This window comes from Mauremys reevesii, linkage group 1 (assembly GCF_016161935.1).
Source record: "Mauremys reevesii isolate NIE-2019 linkage group 1, ASM1616193v1, whole genome shotgun sequence".
In the NCBI taxonomy this organism is placed as follows: Eukaryota; Metazoa; Chordata; order Testudines; family Geoemydidae; genus Mauremys; species Mauremys reevesii.
In genome coordinates this window covers 139,830,493-139,854,366 of record NC_052623.1, presented here as the reverse complement: position 1 = coordinate 139,854,366, position 23,874 = coordinate 139,830,493, and the positions used below count along the sequence as shown (strand labels likewise).

At 41.9% G+C, this 23,874-nt stretch overlaps 2 protein-coding genes across 7 annotated transcripts in view; one reads left to right on the top strand and one right to left on the bottom strand.

Moving 5' to 3' along the window:
• Nucleotides 1–1,443, bottom strand: part of ZRSR2 (zinc finger CCCH-type, RNA binding motif and serine/arginine rich 2) — a 28,498-nt gene extending 27,055 nt beyond the window's left edge. For 2 of the 3 annotated variants that reach the window (XM_039496628.1, XM_039496613.1), the window contains exon 1: nucleotides 1,311–1,443. In XM_039496628.1, coding sequence (XP_039352562.1) covers nucleotides 1,311–1,357 — 47 coding nt within the window. In that variant the 5' untranslated portion in view covers nucleotides 1,358–1,443. Of the gene's footprint in view, nucleotides 1–480; nucleotides 766–1,310 lie in introns of those variants that run through there. The other variant, XM_039496623.1, reaches the window with a different exon arrangement.
• The window catches only part of CLTRN (collectrin, amino acid transport regulator), a 41,104-nt gene continuing 18,429 nt past the window's right edge, over nucleotides 1,200–23,874 (top strand). For 2 of the 4 annotated variants that reach the window (XM_039496644.1, XM_039496657.1), the window contains exons 1-2: nucleotides 1,200–1,455; nucleotides 20,085–20,143. In XM_039496644.1, the coding sequence (XP_039352578.1) occupies nucleotides 1,344–1,455; nucleotides 20,085–20,143 (171 nt within the window). In that variant the 5' untranslated portion in view covers nucleotides 1,200–1,343. Of the gene's footprint in view, nucleotides 1,456–8,568; nucleotides 8,665–19,613; nucleotides 19,687–20,084; nucleotides 20,144–23,874 lie in introns of those variants that run through there. The other 2 variants (XM_039496649.1, XM_039496648.1) reach the window with 2 other exon arrangements.

Here is a 23,874-nt window from a genome sequence, read left to right as displayed (position 1 = left end):
GGGGTTGGCAGGGCTGGCAGGCTCCCTACCCGGCTCTGCGCCGCACCAGAAGTGGCAACATCCCTCAGCTGCTAGGCAGAAGTGTGGCCACACAGTTCTGCATGCTGCCTCCTCCCCAAGCACTGGCTCCGCAGCTCCTATTAGCTGGGAACCATAGCCAATGGGAGTTGTGGGGGTGGTGCCTGCAGATGGAGGCAGTGCACAGATTCCTCTGGCTGCACCTCCCCCTATGAACCAAAGGATGTCACCGCTTCTGGGGAACCCCCCAGAGGTAAGCGCTGCCCAGAGCCCTCATCCCCTCCTGTGCCCCAAATCCCAGTTCCCAATCCAAACTTCTGCTGCTGGGGGCAGAAGGGCAGGGGTCAATGACTTAAGACTGCCCAGCAGCGGCCTGCCCCTGCAGAAATCACAGAGGCCACAGAAACCGTGACAAACTCACAGCCTTAATAATAATCATAGTTGGGCTAAAAGAATGAGCACCTCATCCTCAAGCTCTCTGCTGCTTTTGACATGATTATGCTGATCACACACACTATCACATTCTTCTTTGGCTTATGACATGGGGGAGATGAGGCTGGCACTGACAGTTTTTGACTCCACCTTCCTCCACTTATTTTCACATCTCCCCAATTATTCTTCGGGCATCTCTTATGGTAGGTCCCCTTCCTCCTCTCTTCTGTTGTCTGTGGAGCCCTTAAAACTCTTTACTTGCCCTCTTCCGCCTCTAAATATTGTCTGGGTGTATAAATACTACAGATAATTCTCAGATCTACCTTTCCAATTCTAATTTCTAGCCAATAGTACATCTCAGCCTGCCTCTGACAGCTCTGCATCAATGTGGCTCTCCATCAAGATAAATTTACTGCAACCAAAACTGAACTCATGATAATCTCCTTCTGAAAGCCTCCCCGCTTCTCCAATTTCCTGCCGCTGTTACCACCATCTCCAGCCTTGCTCTCATTCAGGCCTGTAATGGGGCCTTGTGGAGAGAGAAGAATCATCTTTGACTTCTGTCTTTCTTGCCCCAAATATTCAGGCAGGATCCAGAAGTGTTGCTGCTTCCTCCCCCATAACACATCTACGGGGGGGGTGGGGAGGGGCGCTGACTAACGGCACGACACAGACGAGCCAGGCGCAGCGCGTCGTGTTCATGTCGCTGCCGACCCTGGGGGGGGGGAAGGGGGGGGCTCACGGTTGTTGCTAACGGCAGCGCGGGGGGTGGGATCTCCCGCCGGCACCGGGGAGCGGCCCCGTCTGACGCCAGCGTCAGGCAGGGCGAGGGGGCGTCACAGCAGCGCCCCCAGACTCACCCCAGCTTCTCCGGAGCCGCCGCGGGGAGCAACATGGGGGCCGCCATGTTGTGGAGGGACGAGGGACGTCACATGATACGAAACCGGAAGAGGATAAAGCGGCGCCTTCCTTCCGTTTCCCGGGGTCGGGCGGAAGCAGGGACTGGTGAGTAAAACGACGCACGCGCAGGGACAAACGTGCGCATGCGGAGGGGAAGCGTCCGTTACATACGCGCGCTGGCTCGCGGGCTGGGGCGGAGCTAAGGGACGGGGTGTGGTGTGCTCATGCGCGCGCCTCTTCCCTCGGGGACCTATGAGCCCCTCCGCGCGCTCGGCATGTCACAAAGGGCCAGAAATACCCCTGGGGATCGGGTGGCCGCGCGGGCACAGGCTGGTCCGGAGGGATGCGAGGCCCTGGCACGTCACGGCCACTCGCCCCCCCCCTTTCTCTTTGCTTGCCCAGACCGTTGGCTCCCTGCGCTCGCGCGCGCCCGCTCCTGCCCCCCCCCCCGGTGCGCGCAGGCAGCGCTGGAGCGAGCCGGGAGCCGGGTCGCTGCTGCCGCCCTGACTCGCGGGCAGGGCCGGGGCCGAGCTGCGGGAAACAGGCCGAGCTCAGGGCCGTGCGCTGCGGCCATGGAGCTCAAACCTGTGCGTGTGATGGGGGCCCTGGGGCCTCGGTCCGGGTTACGGCCTTGCCCCTGTTGGTGTCACGAGGCATAAATCTAGCTAACTTGGGGGGAGTGGAAGACCACAAGTGTCAATGAGGCCCCTGCTCTGGGTCTAAGTGAGCCACAGTAACTCCATTTTGGAAACTTTAACCAACCTACATGCTAACAGCCTAAAAGCAGAATATGTGAGAGTCAGATTTTCTAGCAGACAGCTGCAGTCCTGCTTAAACTAGCAAAAGTAGTGATAAGGGGGAGAAGTCTTCATGTGCCTGAGCTAACAAGGCCAACAAATAAACAGGCGGATAAGAACTTTTCTAACACGCTATAATGTAATGTTTAAAGTAACTGCTGTTGGGAAAGGAGGGGTGAGGGGGAAAACAAAACAAAAGGCTTACACAAACAGCTTAAGATATAAATACTGGGACCCCGCCTGCGCGCGGGTGTGCAGGATTTGAGAATGCTTTTTCTCCCTGGCACCTTATTTGGGCTCAAATAAACTTGGTTTGCTTCTTCACCCTGGTGTGTTAATTAGTGCGACGCACACTGGGCAACAAACCCCTGCTGTTGCTCCTCCTCGGGCCCTTTGAGCCGGCAACACCCTTGTGTGTGACTGACCTCTGGTCATTGTCTGCTCCGTGTGCATTTCCCGCTTCAGTGCCTGGCTATCCCGGGGTTGGCCTATACCGGTGCTAACAACTCTCACCCCACATTCTCTCTCACACACACACAAGAGGAGGGTTTCCACACCCAGAACATTTCCAGCAGGGCAGCCTCTGTCCAGACTATCCCAGAGCAATTCTGTAGTGCTGGACAGGTGTGCTCTGTGCAGGGTGGCAGACACGGCATTTGAAGTGTCTCTCTAGGTCGTGGGGGAAAGAGGTGATATTTATTGGTAAGACGGTCTGGAACTACATGCTTCTACACAAGTCTGGGTGCAGGATCTGGGCACGGTCAGGAAATCCAAAGCTTGGACTGGAGCCTGGTCAGGATGCCTGGAAGCTTCTAAGGCTGCTACATTTTTCCTTCTTGGAACAGAACGTTTATACTGAGTTTGTGGTTTTCTAAATATTAGCTAAATAGCATTGAAAGAAAGGAGGCAAAGCAGGAGATTCTGCCTGTGTGTGTGTTTTGTTATAATTATGGCACTAGCTACACCTTTGGCCCTTTTTGCATTGCTGAGGGCACCCATCTCAAGTCTTGAGTCTCTTGTCCTTACCTCTTTTGGGGTGGAATCTTCTTAAACAGTTGGACCCGGACCCAGATACAGACTACTCTGTGTACACCAATCACATATTGCTCTGCAGGTCTGACTGGGGCACCTGCATTTCCTCCCTTCAGGAACTTTTGACTAGTAATGTAGACCTGCAGCATTCTTTAAAAAAAATAGTAGTAGTTGGAATAAGGCATTAGAAGGGAAAAAGGTATTTTAAAACAAGTCTCCTTGTGTATTTAGTTTAATCTAACCATATGCTTTGCTACAAGGTAAGTTAAATAAGCTATCTTGTAAATTGATACTATTCTGTTCCTGTAACTTAACAAGTCCAGATCGTCTGGTGACACACCTGGTCCCCAGTCAGCATACCCTACTGTTCTTCACCCCTGCTTGTCTGAGGGTCTCTCATTCTGGTTCTCTTTCTGCATTGTTTAAACTTTTTTTTGTTCTCCTAGTCAGCAGGAACATTCAGCAGGACCTGTCTATGACAGCTGTTCCATTTTTGAGCAGTTAGGCCCATCTGGTCTCAATGACTTCTAACCATTGGCCTGATTGCCTCATCCCCGTGGATGAGGATGCTGAAACTCTCTCTGAGATCCCCTTTGTTAATCTAACACAGGGATGGCCAATCTGAGCCTGAGAAGGAGCCAGAATTTATCAATGTGCATTGCCAAAGAGCCACAGTAATGTGTTAGCAGCCCTGCTGATCAGTTCCTTCCCCACACCTCCAGAGCAGCTGTTTCATGGCATGCAGGAGGCTCTGGGGATAGGGGTGGGAGTGAGGGCAGGGGAGGGGGTGGGAAGGGATGGAGTGGGGGCAGGGCCTGTGGCAGAGCCAGGGGTTGAGCAGTGAGCACCCCCCACCCAGCACATTGGATAGTTGGCGCTGGTAGCTCCAGCCCCAGAGTCAGTGCCTATACAAGAAGCTGCATATTAACTTCTGAAGAGCCACATGTGGTTCTGGAGCTACAGGTTGGCCACCCCTGCTCTAACCATCTTAGAAGTTAAGCACATTTATCATCCTTGCAATTGATACAAGTACTAGTAGTCATAGTTACTCACGTGTGTATACAGGGTCAACACAATGCAAATCTTGGTGCCTCTAGGATCACAATAAAAATATATAGCTGTCCTCTTGGGAAGTAGCCACTCAAAAGTCAAAGAACATGTTTAAAAAAAGCCAGAGCTATTTCAGTTGAGACAAAAACAAACTGATACATCACCAAATCCAACAACTAAGCAATCTGTGTATTCTGGTCAGTATCTCTGCAGCATCTCACCCGATGGCAGAAATCAGAGGTTCCATGTAGAACCCATTACACAGATATACAAGAGCTAAATATGCAAGTTGCCAGATCTGTAGTTGCACATGTTGGAGATCAGATGCATTTGGAAAAGCTCCGAATTCAAATCCCCTTCTGCAGTAATGAATCAATTTCATTTGCCTGTGTTTGGAATATCCATTAACACTGCACAGTGTAGATTAATATTCAGATATAAACTATTGTGATACATCAACATGTGGATGCGTGCTCCTGATATTCCCATAGCTATAGCACAAAATTACCTTCCTCAGCTGCTAGCAATGAAGCATCCAGTGATAGGTTATATAAATTCATACTAAATGGCTATGCTATCCACTATTTTCTTTGTCACAGTTCAGGGCAACTGCACTTGTATTTCTCCCTCTTCCCACCCCCACTCTACCCCCGGTCCAGCAAGAGCACTCACTTTAGGCTCCTGGCTCCTCAGCTGTCAACTTTCTTAAGTAGAGACCCGTGTCTCTCCCTCCTGATTCTGGGTTTTTCCAGGCTGCACAGTTCCCTACCTACACTGTGATATTCCCAGCAAGACCCTGCCTAAACAGATTAGCATCTGTGCTTTGCTTTCTTTTTGAAGGCTATCAATAGCTGTAATTGAAAGCAGTTACAAGTTACCATACCGCTATCTCTAAACCACAGTTATTCTTGAAGTGAAATAATTACAGAGAAAACCTATTGAAAACAATAAAAGAACCTACACACATGCTTAAAAGCTTGCCACAGATCACCCCAACTCCAACCTCAGGCTCTGGTAGGCTCCAGTCCTCAAACCCCACAACTGGGTTTTCCCTATGGTTACAAGTTCGTAACTGTCTCAGAACTAGAACTATCATTAATAGTTCAACCTTTCCTTTGTATAGCCTGGGCCCGAATAGGTAATCTGCAGACAATGATCCTCTCATCAGGACTGAATTATAATCTAAATTTCTAAAGTTATGCAAAGTAGCCACCTGCCATATACAACAATGAGGTATTCTGCTACACATTTGGTGAGTGGATACTCATTGTGTACCTTTTGTTAGCAAACCACATTTTAGATTTTAGTGTGTCTTTCAAAAAAGCAAGCACCCAACAGCATCCAGCATCTTTGTTATTCTGTTCTCCCAAACAGAATCTAAACACAGCTAAATCTAAATTATAAGTTTGTTGCTCATTAGATGCAGCAGATGGCAGTAGTGTGCTTTTGAGAACTAATCAACTCCATAGACTCTCAGAAAAGTTGTAAAAGACCTAATGCAGTGTATTTCTCAATTCTGGTATCTCCTGTTTAGTTAGTGAGTTACAATTAGGGTGATCAGACAGCAAGTATGAAAAATCGGCACAGGGGGTAGGGGGCAATAGGAGCCTATATAAGAAAAAGACCCAAAAATCAGGACTGTCCCTATAAAATCGGGACATCTGGTCACCCTAGTTACAATAGTAGTCAGTATGATAAATCTCTTAACTGAAATCCCTCAACAAGAGACTATCAGGCATAGTTGTGAACCATCCTCCTTTGCACTGTTCACAAGGCAATATTGCAGATTTCCTCCTCCATTCCTTTTAGTGGTGAATTTCAGCATCCATTAGTTTATTATGAACATCCACTATAATCTTGGGGAAGAATCACTCCTAACACTTCATAACATACTTAGCTGGTTAAAAAGATGATATTCTGCACAGTGCTCTCTGTGAATGTATATTATTTTATTGGGGAAAATATAATAGTGTAATTTTTTCCCACAAAAAACAAGTAATTGATTAGTCTCAAGTAGCTAGCAGTAAGGACAACTGCCCAGTGAAAAAGCAGTCATCCATCCTTGCAATGTCTGTATAATAATTACATTTATAATTTAGTCTCATTTCACCATTTAGTTTACCCCCTTATATGTTTTATTTTAGAGAGAGAGAGAGATTGTCCATCCTTTGTGTTAAATACTCCCCAAAACTCGTTCCATACAATCCAAATAATATGGTGATATTGAAGTATTTATTGGTGCAAAAATGGACAAATATAACTTCTAGTTCAGCATGTTCCATTCATGTAGCTAAAATAATCAAGCTTTCCAATCACTAAGAATTCATCATCCATATTTTACAGAGCATAGGTTCCACTATACATAGTTCGTTTTAGCAGCAAGCTTCCAGTAGTCTGCAGAAGTCACCTCTCCAGCTTGCTTTACGATTCAGACTCAAAAGTATATTTCTAGGGATAATTCTTTTACATTGACTTCCGTAAAAAGTAACTCTACCCTTTCTTCCTCTACCAACACTCCACAGCTCCAAAGTTGCAACAGTAAATACACATGAACATATTTTTGCCATGCTGTAATGCATTCCAGATCCATAGTATACATAAGCATATGCAGGAGTGGCTCTAGGATTTCCGCCGCCCCAAGCACGGCGGCACTCCGCGGGGGGCGCTATGGCAGTCGCCGGTCCCGCGGCTCCCGTGGACCTCCTGCAGACGTGTCTGCGGAGGGTCCGCTAGTCCCGCGGCTCCGGTGGACCTCCCGCAGGCACGCCTGCGGATACTCCACTGGAGCCGCGGGCATGCCTGCGGGAGGTCCACCGGAGCCACCTGCCGCCCTCCCGTGGGACGCTGCCCCAAGCGCACGCTTGGTGTGCTGGGGTCTGGAGCTGGCCCTGAGCATATGACATTGTTCCTTGTAGCTAGCATCCATGGCGCGCAAAAAAAAAAAAAAAAAAAAAAAGGTTAATAGAGACAAATATTTAAAGGTTTATCCTTATTTGTTAGTAACAACTTGATGTAGCTGGTTGATACAGGTTGTTACTGTATTTCAGAGATTATATTGCCTTCTATGTGCACGCCTATATTTACTCAGGTATTTGTTAAATATAGCAAAATATTCCTCTGCAATATAAGTGTATTGTAACAAACATTCTAGTCTGCTTCAAATTCTGTTTTGGTTCTTTTTCCATAGTAATCACTGTGGTATCTGATATTTATGATGCAACATTTTAATATGTCACTTCACAGAACTGATTTTGAATGTGGTTAAGGTGTTCTCCCATGACAAATGAGATAATGTTAATATAAATACTGCTTTATATAGTAATGCTAAACAATGGCGCTTCAGAGATTATTGTTCTGTTCGTCCAATGATTATGCACTATAGAAATGTTGATTAAAATTCAAGCTAACATGCTATAAGGTTTTGTTGTGTCTATGTATGGTATATACAAAACAGTAACATACAGCATAGATTTCAGCACACATTGATTATACTGTACAGTGCAAAATAACAGAGTAGGGAAATGTTTTAGTCAAAATCATATTTCATTTTCACAACATGTTCTGTTATGAATTTGTGCATGAATAACAATACAGATAGTGCCATATACTACCTCTGAACAACGTAGTAGAGAAATCACCTGTCGGGGCACACATTTATGGGTTGGCCCACGTGAACTGGTATATACAGAATTGCACTTTTGTGTTCACATGCCCAAAGCCCTGTGTCTCTACATTTTATTTGTACAAATACATTTTGAAATAGGCCTCAGGCATATTTGAGGACATCTGGGATGAAATCCTGGTTCTACTAAAGTCAATGGAAGTTTTGCCATTAACTTCAGTAAAGCCAGGATCTCACTCCTGTTGTAGCCATGAGACTTGTCATTTTTTTTTTTTTAGTTGGGGGAAGTAGGATGGGGAGGATAGATGAGAAATGAAATCTGGGTAAATAGTGTGACTTTTGTTGACTTAGAAAATAAATTTTTATTTGCCATGTTTGTACCCATTTTGATTTGCTTTGGCAGTTCATATGAATATTCCTGAAACATGGATTTCAGATTAGAGATCAGCCATTTTAGCTAAGTTATAAAAACTAAATGTGACAGGGAAAAGAAGAAGAGCAGCTTCAGCAAATGTACAGGAAGTCACTACCCCACTTTTTTTTCATCCTTAGTGCTAGTCCCATTGAGGCCAGTCCTTAATGCTGCTCTTTTTCACAGCAGAGTGCAGATTTCAAGGGAACGTGGTAATTTCTCGCTACAGAATTTATTTGTTGAAAAATATATTAAAATAAATAATAAATTAATTGAAAATGGGCCACTCCTTCCTTCATTTGCAGATACAATGGATATAGAGCGGCTTAAATAGATGCAGATGTGAATGACAGATATCACTCTAACGGCACACTTCTACGAGCACAAAGAAAAGATACAGGGTATATTTAATTACATTTCCTTTATTTTAATATGATAGTCACTATGGGTCCAATCCAACTTCTGTCTGAATAATGGGAGTTTTTCATTGAATTTAATAGGAGTTGGATTGAGCCCTATATCATCCAACATTGACCTATCCCTTGGGGGACCCCATGTTCACTTGGAATCGGATCCGGCACGTTACTGAGTACTTCAAGAGGTGCTGAGTGCCCTATGAACCCACTGAACTCCGTGGGAACTGCTAGGCACCTTATAGGGTTAGGTCCATACTGCCTGTAGTTACATTTCCGTGAGTGATTAAATGCTGATAGTAGCACATTGATACTTTGCACGTAAGAGTTAATTTTTAGTCCCGAGTGGTAGTGATTAACTTTCTCAGAAACAAGTTAGTTGGTCAAACAGAAAAAAACAGGATTAAGCACAGCTATGGCTGTTAATTAACTTATATGACAGCTATCAATAAAGAGAGAAGGCGGGGTGAGGTAATATCTTTTATTGGACTGACTTATGTTGGTGAGAGGGACAAGCTTTTAGTCAATAGTAAACAATAGTAAAGAATAAAATTGTCAGACACATAGAAAAACATAAACTCTTGAGCAATAGTCAACATGGTTTCTGTAAAGGGAAATCGTGTCTTACTAATCTATTAGAGTTCTTTGAAGAGGTCAACAAACATGTGGACAAGGGGGATCCGGTAGACATAGTGTACTTAGATTTCCAGAAAGCCTTTGACAAGGTCCCTCACCAAAGGCTCTTACGTAAATTAAGCTGTCATGGGATAAAAGGGAAGGTCCTTTCATGGATTGAGAACTGGTTAAAGGACAGGGAACAAAGGGTAGGAATTAATGGTAAATTCTCAGAATGGAGAGGGGTAACTAGTGGTGTTCCCCAAGGGTCAGTCCTAGGACCAATCCTATTCAATTTATTCATAAATGATCTGGAGAAAGGGGTAAACAGTGAGGTGGCAAAGTTTGCAGATGACACTAAACTACTCAAGATAGTTAAGACCAAAGGAGATTGTGAAGAACTTCAAAAGATCTCACAAAACTAAGTGATTGGGCAACAAAATGGCAAATGAAATTTAATGTGGATAAATGTAAAGTAATGCACATTGGAAAAAATAACCCCAACTATACATACAACATGATGGGGGCTAATTTAGCTACAACGAGTCAGGAAAAGATCTTGGAGTTATCGTGGATAGTTCTCTGAAGATGTCACGCAGTGTGCAGAGGCGGTCAAAAAAGCAAACAGGATGTTAGGAATAATTAAAAGGGGGATAGAGAATCAGACTGAGAATATATTATTGCCCTTCTATAAATCCATGGTACGCCCACATCTCGAATACTGTGTCCCGATGTGGTCTCCTCACCTCGAAAAGATATTCTAGCACTAGAAAAGGTTCAGAAAAGAGCAACTAAAATGATTAGGGGTTTAGAGAGGGTCCCATATGAGGAAAGATTAAAGAGGCTAGGACTCTTCAGTTTGGAAAAGAGGAGACTAAGGGGGGACATGATAGAGGTATATAAAATCATGAGTGATGTTGAGAAAGTGGATAAGGAAAAGTTATTTACTTATTCCCATAATACAAGAACTAGGGGTCACCAAATGAAATTAATAGGCAGCAGGTTTAAAACAAATAAAAGGAAGTTCTTCTTCACGCAGCGCACAGTCAACTTGTGGAACTCCTTACCTGAGGAGGTTGTGAAGGCTAGGACTATAACAATGTTTAAAAGGGGACTGGATAAATTCATGGTGGCTAAGTCCATAAATGGCTATTAACCAGGATGGGTAAGAATGGTGTCCCTAGCCTCTGTTCGTCAGAGGATGGAGATGGATGGCAGGAGAGAGATCACTTGATCATTGCCTGTTAGGTTCACTCCCTCAGGGGCACCTGGCATTGGCCACTGTCGGTAGACAGATACTGGGCTAGATGGACCTTTGGTCTGACCCGGTACGGCCTTTCTTATGTTCTTATGTTCTCTCTCACCAACAGAAGCTGGTCCACTCAAAGATATTACCTCACCCACTTTGGTCTCAGGATATTAGAAAAACAACATGGCTCCAACAACACTACACACAGATATCAATAAATACTTGTTTCTTGGGACTTTCCATTTCAAAGATATTTAAATGTGGGGAGGAAGCAGAATAGTACCTTGCTAAATCTACTTTAATTGTCACAGGAGATAATTGCAAATCAGAGTCATGTACGTACTTGAATGAATATCTCAGCCTTGCCTCGACATGCTTAAAAATCAAAATGAAGGTATACTTTTATGTATATACTTTATAGATTGTATAGATATTTTTGAGGATTCTACTATTTAGAAATATCAGTTATCTTGTATTTTGAACCGGTCAGTCATATTCATTTTTAGGGAGGTTGTGGAATCTCCAGCATTGGAGATTTTTGAGAGCAAGTTAGACAAACACCTGTCAGGTCTAGATAATACTTAATCCTGCCATGAGTGCAGGGGACTGGGCTAGATGGTCCCTTCCAGTTCTATGATTCATACTAAATTATTTGCACTAGTTCAATGATATTTCTAAGAAATTCATCTCTTGTAATTGAAAGATGGCTAAAAAGGATTTTCTCTCGTAAAGTCATTACAAAAGACGAACAGTTTCAAAACTTATGTTGAATTTTCAGAATGTTTTTAGTCACATCATATGTGCATCTAAAAATGTTATGTGAATGTTCTGACAAATGAACGATATGTAAACATATGAGTACACACGTGCTAGCAGATTTACACATGAAACCAGAAGGGAAAAGACTTGTACATGCATTTTAATTTCTCATTGAGAACATATGAAGGAGAATTACAAAACAGTGGGTGCCTTTTACAGTTATGCTGATATGCTCAGCTTGTAGCATAAAAAGACATGAACTTGTGATACCCTAAATCTCCTTTTCTAGCATTTTTACTGGTATGTCTTAGAGCTAGCTGGATGATGACATTCCATTTAGAAGGATTTCAAAATTTGGCTTCATTTGAAATCGGAGGATTTTTTTTTCTTGGATTGATCAAAATGTTTTTTGTTTCAACAAAATCAAAATGTTTCATTTTGATTTCTGTTTTCTAAAACAATTATAATAAATTTGAAAAAAGTAATTTAAAAATGAAAAATCAAAGCATTTTGTTCCAACAATATCAAAATAGAACATTTATAGAGACTATTGTATCAACTTTATAAGCGTTGTATGTCTTTCTGGGTTGGAAAACAACTGGTTTAAACAGTGCTTCAGTGTGTGCGTGCGTACGTACGTACATATGTGATGGGTTCCAGAAACAAGGAATATCATCAGAAGGGAGCCTTATTTTTGACAATATCTGATCCTGAGGTATTTCATCCTGATGGTCTCTGGGGCACCTTCATGGGATGAGGGTGGGCACCTCTCCCGTTCTTTCCAGCTGAAGAGGTTGCTGTTGCGCCTGTTTGGTGTGCAGGATACAGTTTCCTGGCTGTACGTCTTAGGGAGCCGGCTGCCCCACTTCCGAGCATGACCACAGTCCAGACAAATAAAAAGGCAAACAAAGTAATTCTGCAGCCACAAAAGAGTTGGGCTCACCTCACTTTTCTCTGCATTTGCTGTGAAGGTGGCTGGGTTCCTAACCCCTGCAGTCTGAGAGCCCCAATTTGAGCATTCTGGGCTCAAATGAAAAGTAAAGTGAAGATGGTCCCTCAACCTCTCCAGAGCGCTCAGATGGCAGAGGCTCTTCAGCAGCTTTTTGGGTAAGCAGCTGTGCTCTGTGGGGCTAGGGAACTCTAGCTCTCCTTCCCTCCAAGCAGGGGTGTGCACAAAGGGGTCAAGCAGGGGCACAGCCCCCTAATAATCTGCAGGGGCACAGAACTCTTCCGGCCTTAGGGTTGCAGCTAGGGTTACCACATCTGAAATGCAAAAAACCTGGCATCCCTCCCCCCAACAAGGCAAGCCTGCTGCAACCCTAACCCCCAATCACAAGGCAACTCCGCAACCATCCATTCTCCTCACTCACACGTGACTCAAACCCCTCTCTCACACATGCGCAGTGCACTTGTGTGTTGGTGGGTAGATAGCTGCTGTATTTTCAACAGTTTTGATCTGTTATCCCTTAAACTGCAGAACTAGGAACACTGCAGCATCTTTAGCTGTATGCAGAAACTTTTAACACTAGATACCCCAGTGTATTGTGATAGTAATGCAAATCTTTAGATCCATGTTAATAAAAAAAAACAACAGCAGATTAAATTATTTTTCTGGCAACTGGCAAATCCATAAAAAAACATTGTCCGGTCAAATACCAGCCAGGTGGTAACCCTAGCTGTGGCAGGGTCAGAGAGCTCCTCCAGCCCCGGGGCCGTGATGGGAGCTTACAGCTCCTCCAGCCCTGGGGTTCTGTGGGGGCACAGCTCTGGCCCCATGGCCAGAGGAGCGCTCTCTCTCTCTCTCTCTGTGCTGCGGCTTCGGGGCCAGAGGAGCTGTCTGACCCTGCCGCAGCCAAGTACTTGTGGGTACATTTATTTAGATGGCTCCACAGTATGTGGATTTTCATTGAAATGGTGAGAGTACTGCTATGTATTTCTATGCATATAATGTATGTGCATGTGTCAATAGGGTTTAATGTATATGATATGTGGGCGCTTAACGTGCCCCTCCCAAAGCAGTCAAATTTAAATTTCTGTGCATGCCCCTGCTTCTAAGTGCCACCTGCACTGGGCTGGGATCCTCCCTTTTAAGGTGCCTCCCGTATCCTGGTGCAACAGGCCCCATTGGTGCAACAGGTTGAGGCTGATTGTTCCCAGAGAGCTCTCTAATCCCTTCGTGACCAGAGTGAGAACCTAACCCACCACAGGGGACTGGGTCCTTATTAAGAGGTCAGATTGGGATTGGGATCTAGAACAAACATCTCAGAGAGAGACTACTGAAAGACCAGATTTAACACTTTTCCAGCCCCGCCCCCCAAAAAAGCAGTTGTTCTGGACTGTTTATTCACCCTTCCCTGAAACAGCTTTCCTATAAAATATTGCAACTAAACAGGTGATTCTATGTATCAAATCTGTTTTTGCTAGACAAGGTATACCTGGCATAGTAATGTCTGTCAGGGAGCCACAGTTTTGTGGACATGAGTTTAAGTAGTTTGCAGTGAAGTACAGGCTTGGATATGTAACTAATAGTTCCCATTATTCCCAGTCCAACTGATTGATGGAAAATGATGTCAAAATAATAAAGCACCTACTGAAAAGGGATGCAAAGACAGATTCTGACACAGATTTAACACTGTTTAATTACAGAATGGGCACCAATAAAGCATGGGCTGTCATCTGCTGACATTTTGTTCAATGGAAGACTGAAAACAAGAATGCCTGATGTCAGAGTCACTGGAAACTTGCAAATGTATAAACAGGCAGATAAGGCAAAACAAAAAAATCAGTCTGATTTGTGGTCCTGGGAGCTGCCACCACTTCATGAAAATGATGTTGGGCATCTCTGTGAGGGGAAACAGTGTTAAATAAATGTGCTTGCTTAGAAAGGGCTGTGTAGTAACTTATAATGTGTGTCAGTTACAGCTCTTGTGCCTTGGGAAAGAAAGGAACACATAGACACTGGCCTATTTAGGCAGTCTGATTTGCTGAAGATATCACAATGTAGGCAGGGAAATGTGCAGCCTGGAAAAAAGATCTGGTCAGGAGGGTGACAGTCTGTAACCCCATATTCACCCCTTTCACAGGACTGATAAATTTTGTTCACATTTTGCCTTGTGAGGTATCATTTGAAAACTCATAATTTTCTGATCATTATTGTCCTGGTAAAATATGTTTGGCAACACTGAATGTAAAGCTATAAGATTCCTCCATATGGTATTACTAAGATATGTTCCATGTCTGAGGGGAGCAGCCATAAACAAGTTTATCAGAGACAAAAGGCTAGCCAACGCCTAAGCCAGGTGTCAACAAAATCAAATGGACCATCACCGGGTTAAGTGGTTATTCTTTGGCAGGAAAGAGGATGTGGGTGAAAATCTACATCTTGACAAAGAAACAGATGGGGTTTCCAGTCCACACAGACTTTCTGTCTCCTGAACATCAGCTAGAGATGATTCTTGAAGAAGAGAGAGAATTATAAGAGGAGAGAGGAGACACTCCATATGATTCCTCCTTGTCTTTCTATGGCACTTAACACTTGAAGAACAAAGGAAACAGCATCGAACTGGGGGAAGGATCCTGACTGAAAGAGATTCAGCCAGTAAGTCCGCTGTAACATGCAATGAAAGAGACATTTGCTGTGAATTCACTTAGCTTAATAAATTAAGTGTTAGTTTCGCTTTACTTTTATTTTCTTGTAAGCGTTCTGACTTTTATGCCTCAGATTTTAAGTGACTACAAGTAATATCTTTCTGTAGTTAATAAACTTGTTTTACTGATTCATCTAAGTCAGTATGTTTGGATTGACGTGTTGAGTAAACTTCATTTGGGATAACAGGATTTGTGCATATCATTTTCTATCGGGGTGAAAGTAACTCACAGGACTTACCAGTACTGCCGGAGTCCTGAGGGGGGCGTTGCCTCATCCAGAAGAGGCATGGCCTCATCCGGAAGAGGCATGGCCTCTCAAGATTTAAAGGCCCTGGGGAACCAGCTGTGGCTGGGAGACCCAGAGCCTTTAAATCAACCAGGGGCTCCCAGCTGCAGAGGTGGCTGGGAGCCCTCCCGGGGCTCAGGGGCAAATTAAAGGGCCCGGGGCTCTGGCCGCCAGGGGGAACCCCAAGCTTTGTGGGGCTGAGGCAGGGATTTAAAGGGCCCAGAGCTCCTGCCGCTGAGAGAAGCCCGGAGCCCTTTAAATCCCGGCCCCAGCCCTGCCGCCGGCACCACAGCGGGATTCAAAGGGCTCAGGGCTGCCCGCAGCCGCGGGGAGCTTTGAGCCCTTTAAATCCCCGCCCCAGCCCAGCCGCCGGAGCCGCGGCCGGGATTCAAAGGGCTCTGGGCTGCCCGCAGGCTTACTTTCACCTCTATTTTCTATTAATAAAACAACAAACTTTATATGAGCTTGTATTGTCCAGGAGGGTACTGGGCAATACAAGAGACATTTCTGGGGAAAGTGTGGGACTGCAAATTTGCTGGTGTTGCTCTGCAGCGTAATTAATGAGTGGCTGGCTATCACACTCATACAATATAACTGGGGGTAACTTACGTGCTGGAGGCTGTGTTTGAGTAGACCAGGTGTGGTAGCTCTCACAGAGAAGCGGTGTAAAAGGCACCCCAGGTTGGAGAATTGAGGGGACACAGCTGTTCATCAGTCCAGATTGTACCCTGGGTAATGTCACAGAGGGAGAGAGATGCTGGTCTCTGCCCAAGAGAGGTGACGGCTGAGGAGCCAGGAACCTAGAGTGGATGCCTTTGGTAGACCACGGAGCGGGAAATACAGGTGTAGTTGCCCTGAACTGTGACATTGAAAATCTTTGAAAATATTTGTGTGCTCTCCTTTTGATGCACATGCATAAATCCTGTTAGTCTGAACCATCATTAAAAACGAATACACCAGTTTCTTTGTTTTCATATGCACAAATATGCATCTGAGCAGACAACAGAATCAATAAGTGTGTACTCAAAATTAGCTGTCTGGGAATAGTAAACAGCTTCAGAAATTGGGAAAGCAATTTTTTTGCAGCAGGTAGCTATTTCCAAGAAGAAGATTAAATTAGTAGATGAGACAGTTCTTAATTATCTGGAAATCCAAGTATCCTATCAGTAAAATAATCAATATTTCAGTACCGTGATGAAGTAAACATTTTCCTTACTAATAACTCCTGAGAGAGACATTGAACTCACAGTTTCAGGGCTTAATCCTTAGTGCTGAGGGAGCAATGCAAAAACAGCGCTAAGCCATCATTTTGCCATTCCCAGTTCTGGGGTCTACTGGGTGCTGAACCAGCTCCCAGCATTAATCGGAACAGCCACAGAGAGAATGCAAAGGGATGGCTTATTCCCTGGTTTGTAGAGATTACATAAATGTTTGAAGTAACACATTAAAATATTCCACATCTATCCCCTATTTCTTTCTTTGACATCCTGGAAAAATGTAGAAAGTTATATAGCAATAATATTTTCATACATATATAATATGAATATTTACATATTCAACATGAATACATACTCTCCTATTTAAATCCTGCAATTTCTCTTTTTCTCTTACTTCAGTTACCATTGCAGTGGTCTTCTAATAGTTAGGAAGGCAGTTCTCATCCTTGAGCTTTTTTCAGTTCAGGGTGGTATCAGATGTAATCCTGCATTTCACCTCCAAATTCCAGAACCTGAGCATGTCAGTTCAGCAAGGTGCCCGAACTAGGCAGCAGCAAGAATCCTAAAGACTTCATCAGCTAGATCTCCTGCATGGTGATTGCTCTACGCTAGTGCTAAGCTGTTGTGCTGACCGAAGCTTCACAATTCATAACTTGTCTGTGTGAAAGTAATATGATCTGTAATTTATTGTATGTGGTCTTGCTTCTTTTGTGAGAGTGGAAAGAGGTCTTTTGGGCAAGGCCATCCTTTCGGCCACATTATTCCTTCTCATGGAATAAAGTAGTGGAAACTTTTAAAAAACACCATAATAGAGGCTCAAATTACATGAATAACCCAATTAAAAAAACACAGGAAGAAGACCAAAAAAGTGCCACCATGGCTAAACAACAGAGAAAAAGAAGTGGTAAGAGGCAAAAAGGCATCCTTTAAAAATTGGAAGTTAAATTCTACTGAGGAAAATAGGAAGGAGCAGTTCAAGTGTAAAAGTATAATTAGGCAGGCCTAAAAAGAATTTGAGGCGCAACTAGACAAAGACTCAAAAATTATCAGCATGAAATGTTTTAAGTAGGGCTGTCAATTAATCACAATCAATGCATGCAATTAATGCAAAACAAATTAACTAACCTCATACAAGCACTGTAGTGCAATCTCTTAATCCTGAAAGTGAAACTTCTAGGTATAGATTTCTTTTTTTTTTTACCTAACTGCACTTAAAAAACAAAACAATGTAAAATTTTAGAGCCTACAAGTCCACACAGTCCTACCACTTGTTCAGCCAATCACTAAGACAAACAAGTTTGTTTATATTTACAGGAGATAATGCTGCCCACTTCTTATTTACAATGTCACCTGAATGTGAGAACAGGTGTTTGCATGGCACTGTTGTAGCCGGCATTGCAAGATATTTATGTACCAGATATGCTAAATATTTGTATATCCCTTCATGCTTCAACAAATTGATAAATTAAACAGTAATAAGTCACCAGAACCAAACGATACCCGAAGATTCTGAAGGAACTCAAATATGAAATTGCAGAACTATTAAGTGTGGTATGTAACCCATCATTTAAATCCGTTTCTGCATCAGATGACAGGCGGACAGCTAAAATGAAACCAATTCTTAAAAAAGGCACCAGCGGCAATCCTGAAAATTACAGACTGGTAAGCCTAACTTCAGTACCAGGCAAATTGGTTGAAACTATAGTAAATAACATAATTATTCAGACACATAGATAAACATGATTTGTTGGGGAAGATTCAACACGGCTTTTGTAAAGGGAAATCATGCCTCATCAATCTATTAGAATTCTTTGAGGGGGTCAACAAACATGTGGACAAGGATGATCCAGGAAATATAGTATACTTGGACTTTCAGACAGCCTTTGACAAGGTGCCTCACCAAAGGCTCTTAAGCAAAGTAAGCAGTCATGGGATGAGAGGAAGGTCATTTCATTGATCAGTAACTGGTTAAAGGACAGGAAAAAAAGGGTAGGAATAAATTGTCAGTTTTCAGAGCAGTGAGAGGTAAATAGTGGTGTTTCCCAGGGATCTGTACTGGAACCAGTGTTCAAGAAATTCAATAAAGCTAACAGGATGTGAGGAACCATTAGGAAAAGAATAGATAATAATACAGAAAATATGTCACTATATTAATCCCTGGTATGCCCACATCTTGAATACTGCATGCAGTTCTGGTTGCCACATCTCAAAAAAGATGCATTAGAATTGGAAAAGTTACGGAGAAGGGCAACAAAAATGATTGAATGTTATTCACCTCTTCACATAACAGAAGAACCAGGAGTGTCCCAATGAAATTAATAGGCAGCAAGTTTACAACAAACAAAAGGATGTGCTTCTTCACACAACACAGAGTCAACCCGGTGAACTCATTGCCAGAGGATGTTGTGAAGGTCAAAAATATAATGGGGTTCAAAAAAGAACTAAAGTTCATGGAGGATAGGTCCTTCAATGGCTATTAGTCATGATGGTCAGGGTGTCCGTAGCCTCTGACGGCTAGAAGCTGGGAGTTGATCACTAGATGATTGCCTGTTCTGTCCATTCCTTCTGAAGCACTTGGCACTGGCCACTGTCAGAAGACAGGATACTGGGATAGATGGACCATTGGTCTGACCCAGTATGGCCATTCTTATGTTTTTATGGTAAGGCCATTTGTGATGCAAATTGAACCTTATAGCTAAACTTGGTTGCAGTTTCCCTCAATACTTGTCAACATTGCACAATGGCAGCACAATGCAACTTCACATCCTATGAGTGACAGCACATCACACAGCTACTAGACCTGCAGGTTGGCTTTTAATTAAGTACTGTATGATCTCAGACATTTTTGGTATATGTTGGAGATCATGACCAAAAGACCAGAAAGTATAGCTATGGCTAGCATATGACATTTTCTGATTGTTTTAGGAAATAGCTTGGAGGAAGATAATTAAATGTGTCTTATCTCTCTCTTTACTAAAGAGAAAAAAGTAAATAGAAAATGGTTCTTTCCAATTACAGTTTTTGCTAAAATAATGGGGTTAATTATTAAACCTTTTACTTAGTTGCTCATTTTTTCTGCTGATGCTTTAATCCTGGGTCACTGAAAGTTTAAGACTGCTTTACTGTGGTGACTTTTTTCTTTTTGCCACAAGTTTTCCACTCTGAAAGGATGTTAGGAGTTTTGCTGCTTGCTTTCTCCTTGGTTACCATTGTTCATTCTGAGCTCTGCAGGCCAGGTAAGTTTTGCAGTTGAGCCTCATCCTTTATCAGTTAAATGTCTCAACTTGGTGGACACTTTCAAAGCTGGCTGCTTAGACTTATTTTTGTAACACTTCTTATAGAGTTTGAAGGTGTATACTTGGAACCTTCACCTCTTTTGTGAGTTTGTGAATAGCTTGCTAAAGCCAATCTTATTCTATTCTGAAGAGATCATGGTTAAAACCACATTGAGAATCCACTGTGTCCAGGCTTGTTCACACTAACAGCATTGACGTCTTCTAATCATGTAATAAGCTAAGATACATTTAGAAGTTTTTAAGACTATGCTCTGATCTGTAATACAGTTGGAAAAGTAAATGATTTAAAAACAAATTTTCCAAGATTATTTTTATGTTTTTCTTTTTCTTTGTGTCAGATGCACAGAATGCTTTCAAAGTACGGCTTAGTATCAAAACAGCTTTGGGAGATAATGCAGTAAGTAAAGTATCTTCATGTATTCTTTCTGACTGAATAACTGACTAAGTAGAGCTAATTTAAATGGTAAAATCTCTGAGGGGACAATTTTCACTGACATCCTCACTGTAATAAACTGCCCATCAAGTCATAATTCAGGTATTAGTTTCTTGAGGTTAGGATAGCATTAGTCTAAAACAAGTGTCCTTTAAAACAGTAAGTGTAAAGCATACCTCTTCATAACGAGAATGTTCCATGTACATTATTTTGGAAAGGACTTTGAGATATTGTACCTTCAATATGAAAAGTGCTATGTAAATACAAATTCTGTCTCTCCTAGTTTGGCTAAAGCTGCTCTGCTTGAGAATGCTAAATGTAAAGGCAAGCAAGTTGTGGCAGATAAGCAGGAAAAGACTTAGATCTTCCTTAGTTTTGATTTTATTTCAGACTTTCAGATTAGTGGACAGAACCCATCAATTCATTCCCAGTTTTGAATACTTACGGTATATCTCCTGTATGTTACAGGGTTCAGCATTGAATTAGATATGAAATGTCTTGATCTTTTTCTTTATTGGAAGACAAGAACCCAGTTATGCTAGAAGCCTGGGAAATAAACTGCCACAGTAACATGTTGTAAAAGGTATTTGTTGCAGATACTCAAGCTCTTTTTATGACACAGGAAGCTATTTCCAAATAAAACTGAAATGTCAAATAATTTAAATCTGTGTGAGCAGGGACTTGATTGTGATAGAAAGTACAACAGCCAGAACAAATAGAGAATAGATCCTCAGGATATATGTTAAAGTATTTGTCTTTGAAAATCAATATTTAAATCAGCTTTCCTTGGCTAAGAAACTTTAATAAAAACAGATTAAGTTGGATTGTTTTAAAAATATATTTAAAATAACATAATCCTGCAGCAGAAAATACGATGAAATTGTACCTGACACTCACCTTGATTACAACTGTTTCCATTCTGAGCCAAGAATGAAAGTGACAGTTCACAGTGTTTTCTCCTTTAACAATATCATCTCTCTGACTATAGTCAAATACATTTTTTTTCTGTTACTCTACTCTTTAGTATTTCAATAAGTTCTGCATCACAAAGCACCTAAAACCTGAAGCAGTAGCCCAAAAAGGTACCCCTTATTCTGGCTTTTGTTATAATAAAGTATTCCTCTAGTTGTTTTACACAGAATAAACTGTAGTTTATTTCACACAGTATGAGAGGTTTGAATAAAGCTAAGACCTGCAACAATCTAATTTAGGATAATTTTTACATGAACAACCTGCTGAGAATAGTTTGTTGACACACAAAAGTATCAACAGATGGTCAATAATCGCTTCTCTAGATGCACAACGAATGGTTACCGTTTTACAGCACTTCTAATGCCGTCTGCAAATAAATTAAATTCAAATAGATATCAATATACTCTAAAATTAATTCAGTCTTAATTATTTGGGCACAACGCTATCTTTCCAGTTTCAACATGGAGGAGAGAGACTACAATCACATAAGTTTCAGATGGATAATATTTAGTCTCCTATTGCATCATTGAATAGATGCTCTGCTACTTAAATCTCTTTTATTCATTTTCAGATGAATGTGCAATATACAGTGATACAAGACTATAAGCAGTACTGGCATTTTAAATCTTGGATGGCAAGATCACCCATAAAGATGTATACATCCAGTGGGTTAACATATAGGTCAGTAGAGCTAACAAATAATAGAGAATAATGTAATCAATGATTTTCACCTATTTCGTAATAGTAGTAAAGACAGACACCATTCTTTATCATGTTCAAGAATGAGACTGTTAATTCTTTGGTGCAAGGACCATCATTTACTATTTTTATACAGCACCTCACACAATGGAGCCCAGACCTGGCTGGCCTGTTGGTGCTACTGTAATATACATATAATAATATTAATACTTTTACTTTCTTTAGTTCAGATCATTATAGGTTTCTACTGGGTTTCCTAAACTGTTTTTTCTGGACCAGTGGCTCTCAACCTTTCCAGACTACTATACCCCTTTCAGGAGTCTGATTTGTCTTGTGTACTCCCAAGTTTCACGTTGCTTAAAAACTACTTGCTTACAAACTTAGACATAAAAATACGAGTGTCTCAGCACAATATTACTGAAAAATTGCTTACTTTCTCATTTTTGCCATATAATTTAAAAATAAATCAATTGGAATATAAATATTGTATTTACATTTCAGTGTATAGTGTATATAGAACAGTATAAACAACTCATATGAAATTTTAGTTTGCACTGACTTCGCCAGTGCTTTTTATGTAGCCTGTTGTAAAACTAGGCAAATATCTAGATAACTTCCTGTACCCCCTTGGAAAACCTCTCTGTACCCCCAGGGATACATGTACCTCTGGTTGAAAACCATCAGTCTAGACCATTGGTGATCCCAGAGCGCCTCTGATCACATGGTACTGTATATCCTCTGTATTTCTAGCTACTAAATCACACTAAAAGGGAGCTGAAAATACAATAAATGCTTTACTAATATTTCTTTTCCATGTAAGCAATTGCTGTAACTGACACACAAGATGTTATTTCATCACACAGTGAAGGGGAGGTGATCTGCAAGATAATCCATTAAAATGGTTTTAACATGATGAAATAATCTGAGAACTCTGGCACTACTCGAATCCTTTTGATGACTGTCAGTCACATAGATATTTAAAGTGGTAGAGTTAAATTAATAGGACCGTATTGGCCGTGGTGTAAATAAATATAATATGTGTTAAAGTCAATGATTGTTGTGCCTTCTTATGGCTAGGCTCAGTTTGACCCATAGAGTCAGACTGCTAAAGCATCCCACTGCCTTCTGAATGGCTGTGGGATGCTCTGTATAGCTCTGCTACTTTACAGATATAGAAGATGATATGTGCAATAGCTCTCTGATCAGCACAGAACCTGTAGTTTTAAATATTGCAGTTCTGTTTCACTGATAGTGTGCCATTGCTTTCTGAATTGCAAGTGAAGTGTTCAGAATATCTTTTGTACAAAGCAATGCAATATGTGCATAAATAGTATGTAAACAAGCCAAATCTGTACTCAGCTATTTAAAAATAAATGTATTCGGTAATGCTGCACTGTGTCTATTACCTATGTTAGCATGCAATAGAGCTTACATAGTCATCTATTTTGGCTGTCTTGAGAGCAGGGAAAACAGGTATAATGATGAATATAACAGGGATTTTTTCCTCTTGGAGCTGTCCTGAAAAAATGCAATAGTGTGTGTGGTGAGTCAATCAGTAATTCCATGAACAAATGAGAGGAAGATCCTTTCTTTTAGCACTGTAAATAGTGCTATGTTGTTTGAATACGGATGTCCTTAAAATGATGAAAAATAGGTGTATGGTCCTCATCTACATTCAATGTTCTTTTATACTATATCTTTTATTTTTAAGTCTCAGTCTTTTTATTGTTGCTGTCTCACATCTTCATCAGTTCTGTAGGAAGAAAGTTTAGGCCTTGGGAGAGAGTCCTTTGTTCAGACTATCATTTTGTCATTCTATGTTCCTATATTGGCACACATCACCACAGTAAGTTAACACCATTCTTGTTTCCTAGACTAGCAGCTCTCAACCTTTCCAGACTACTGTAGCCCTTTCAGGAGTCTGATTTGTCTTGCGTAGCCCCAAGTTTCACCTCACTTAAAAACTATTGCTTACAAAATCAGACATAAAAATACAAAAGTGTCACAGCACACGATTACTGAAA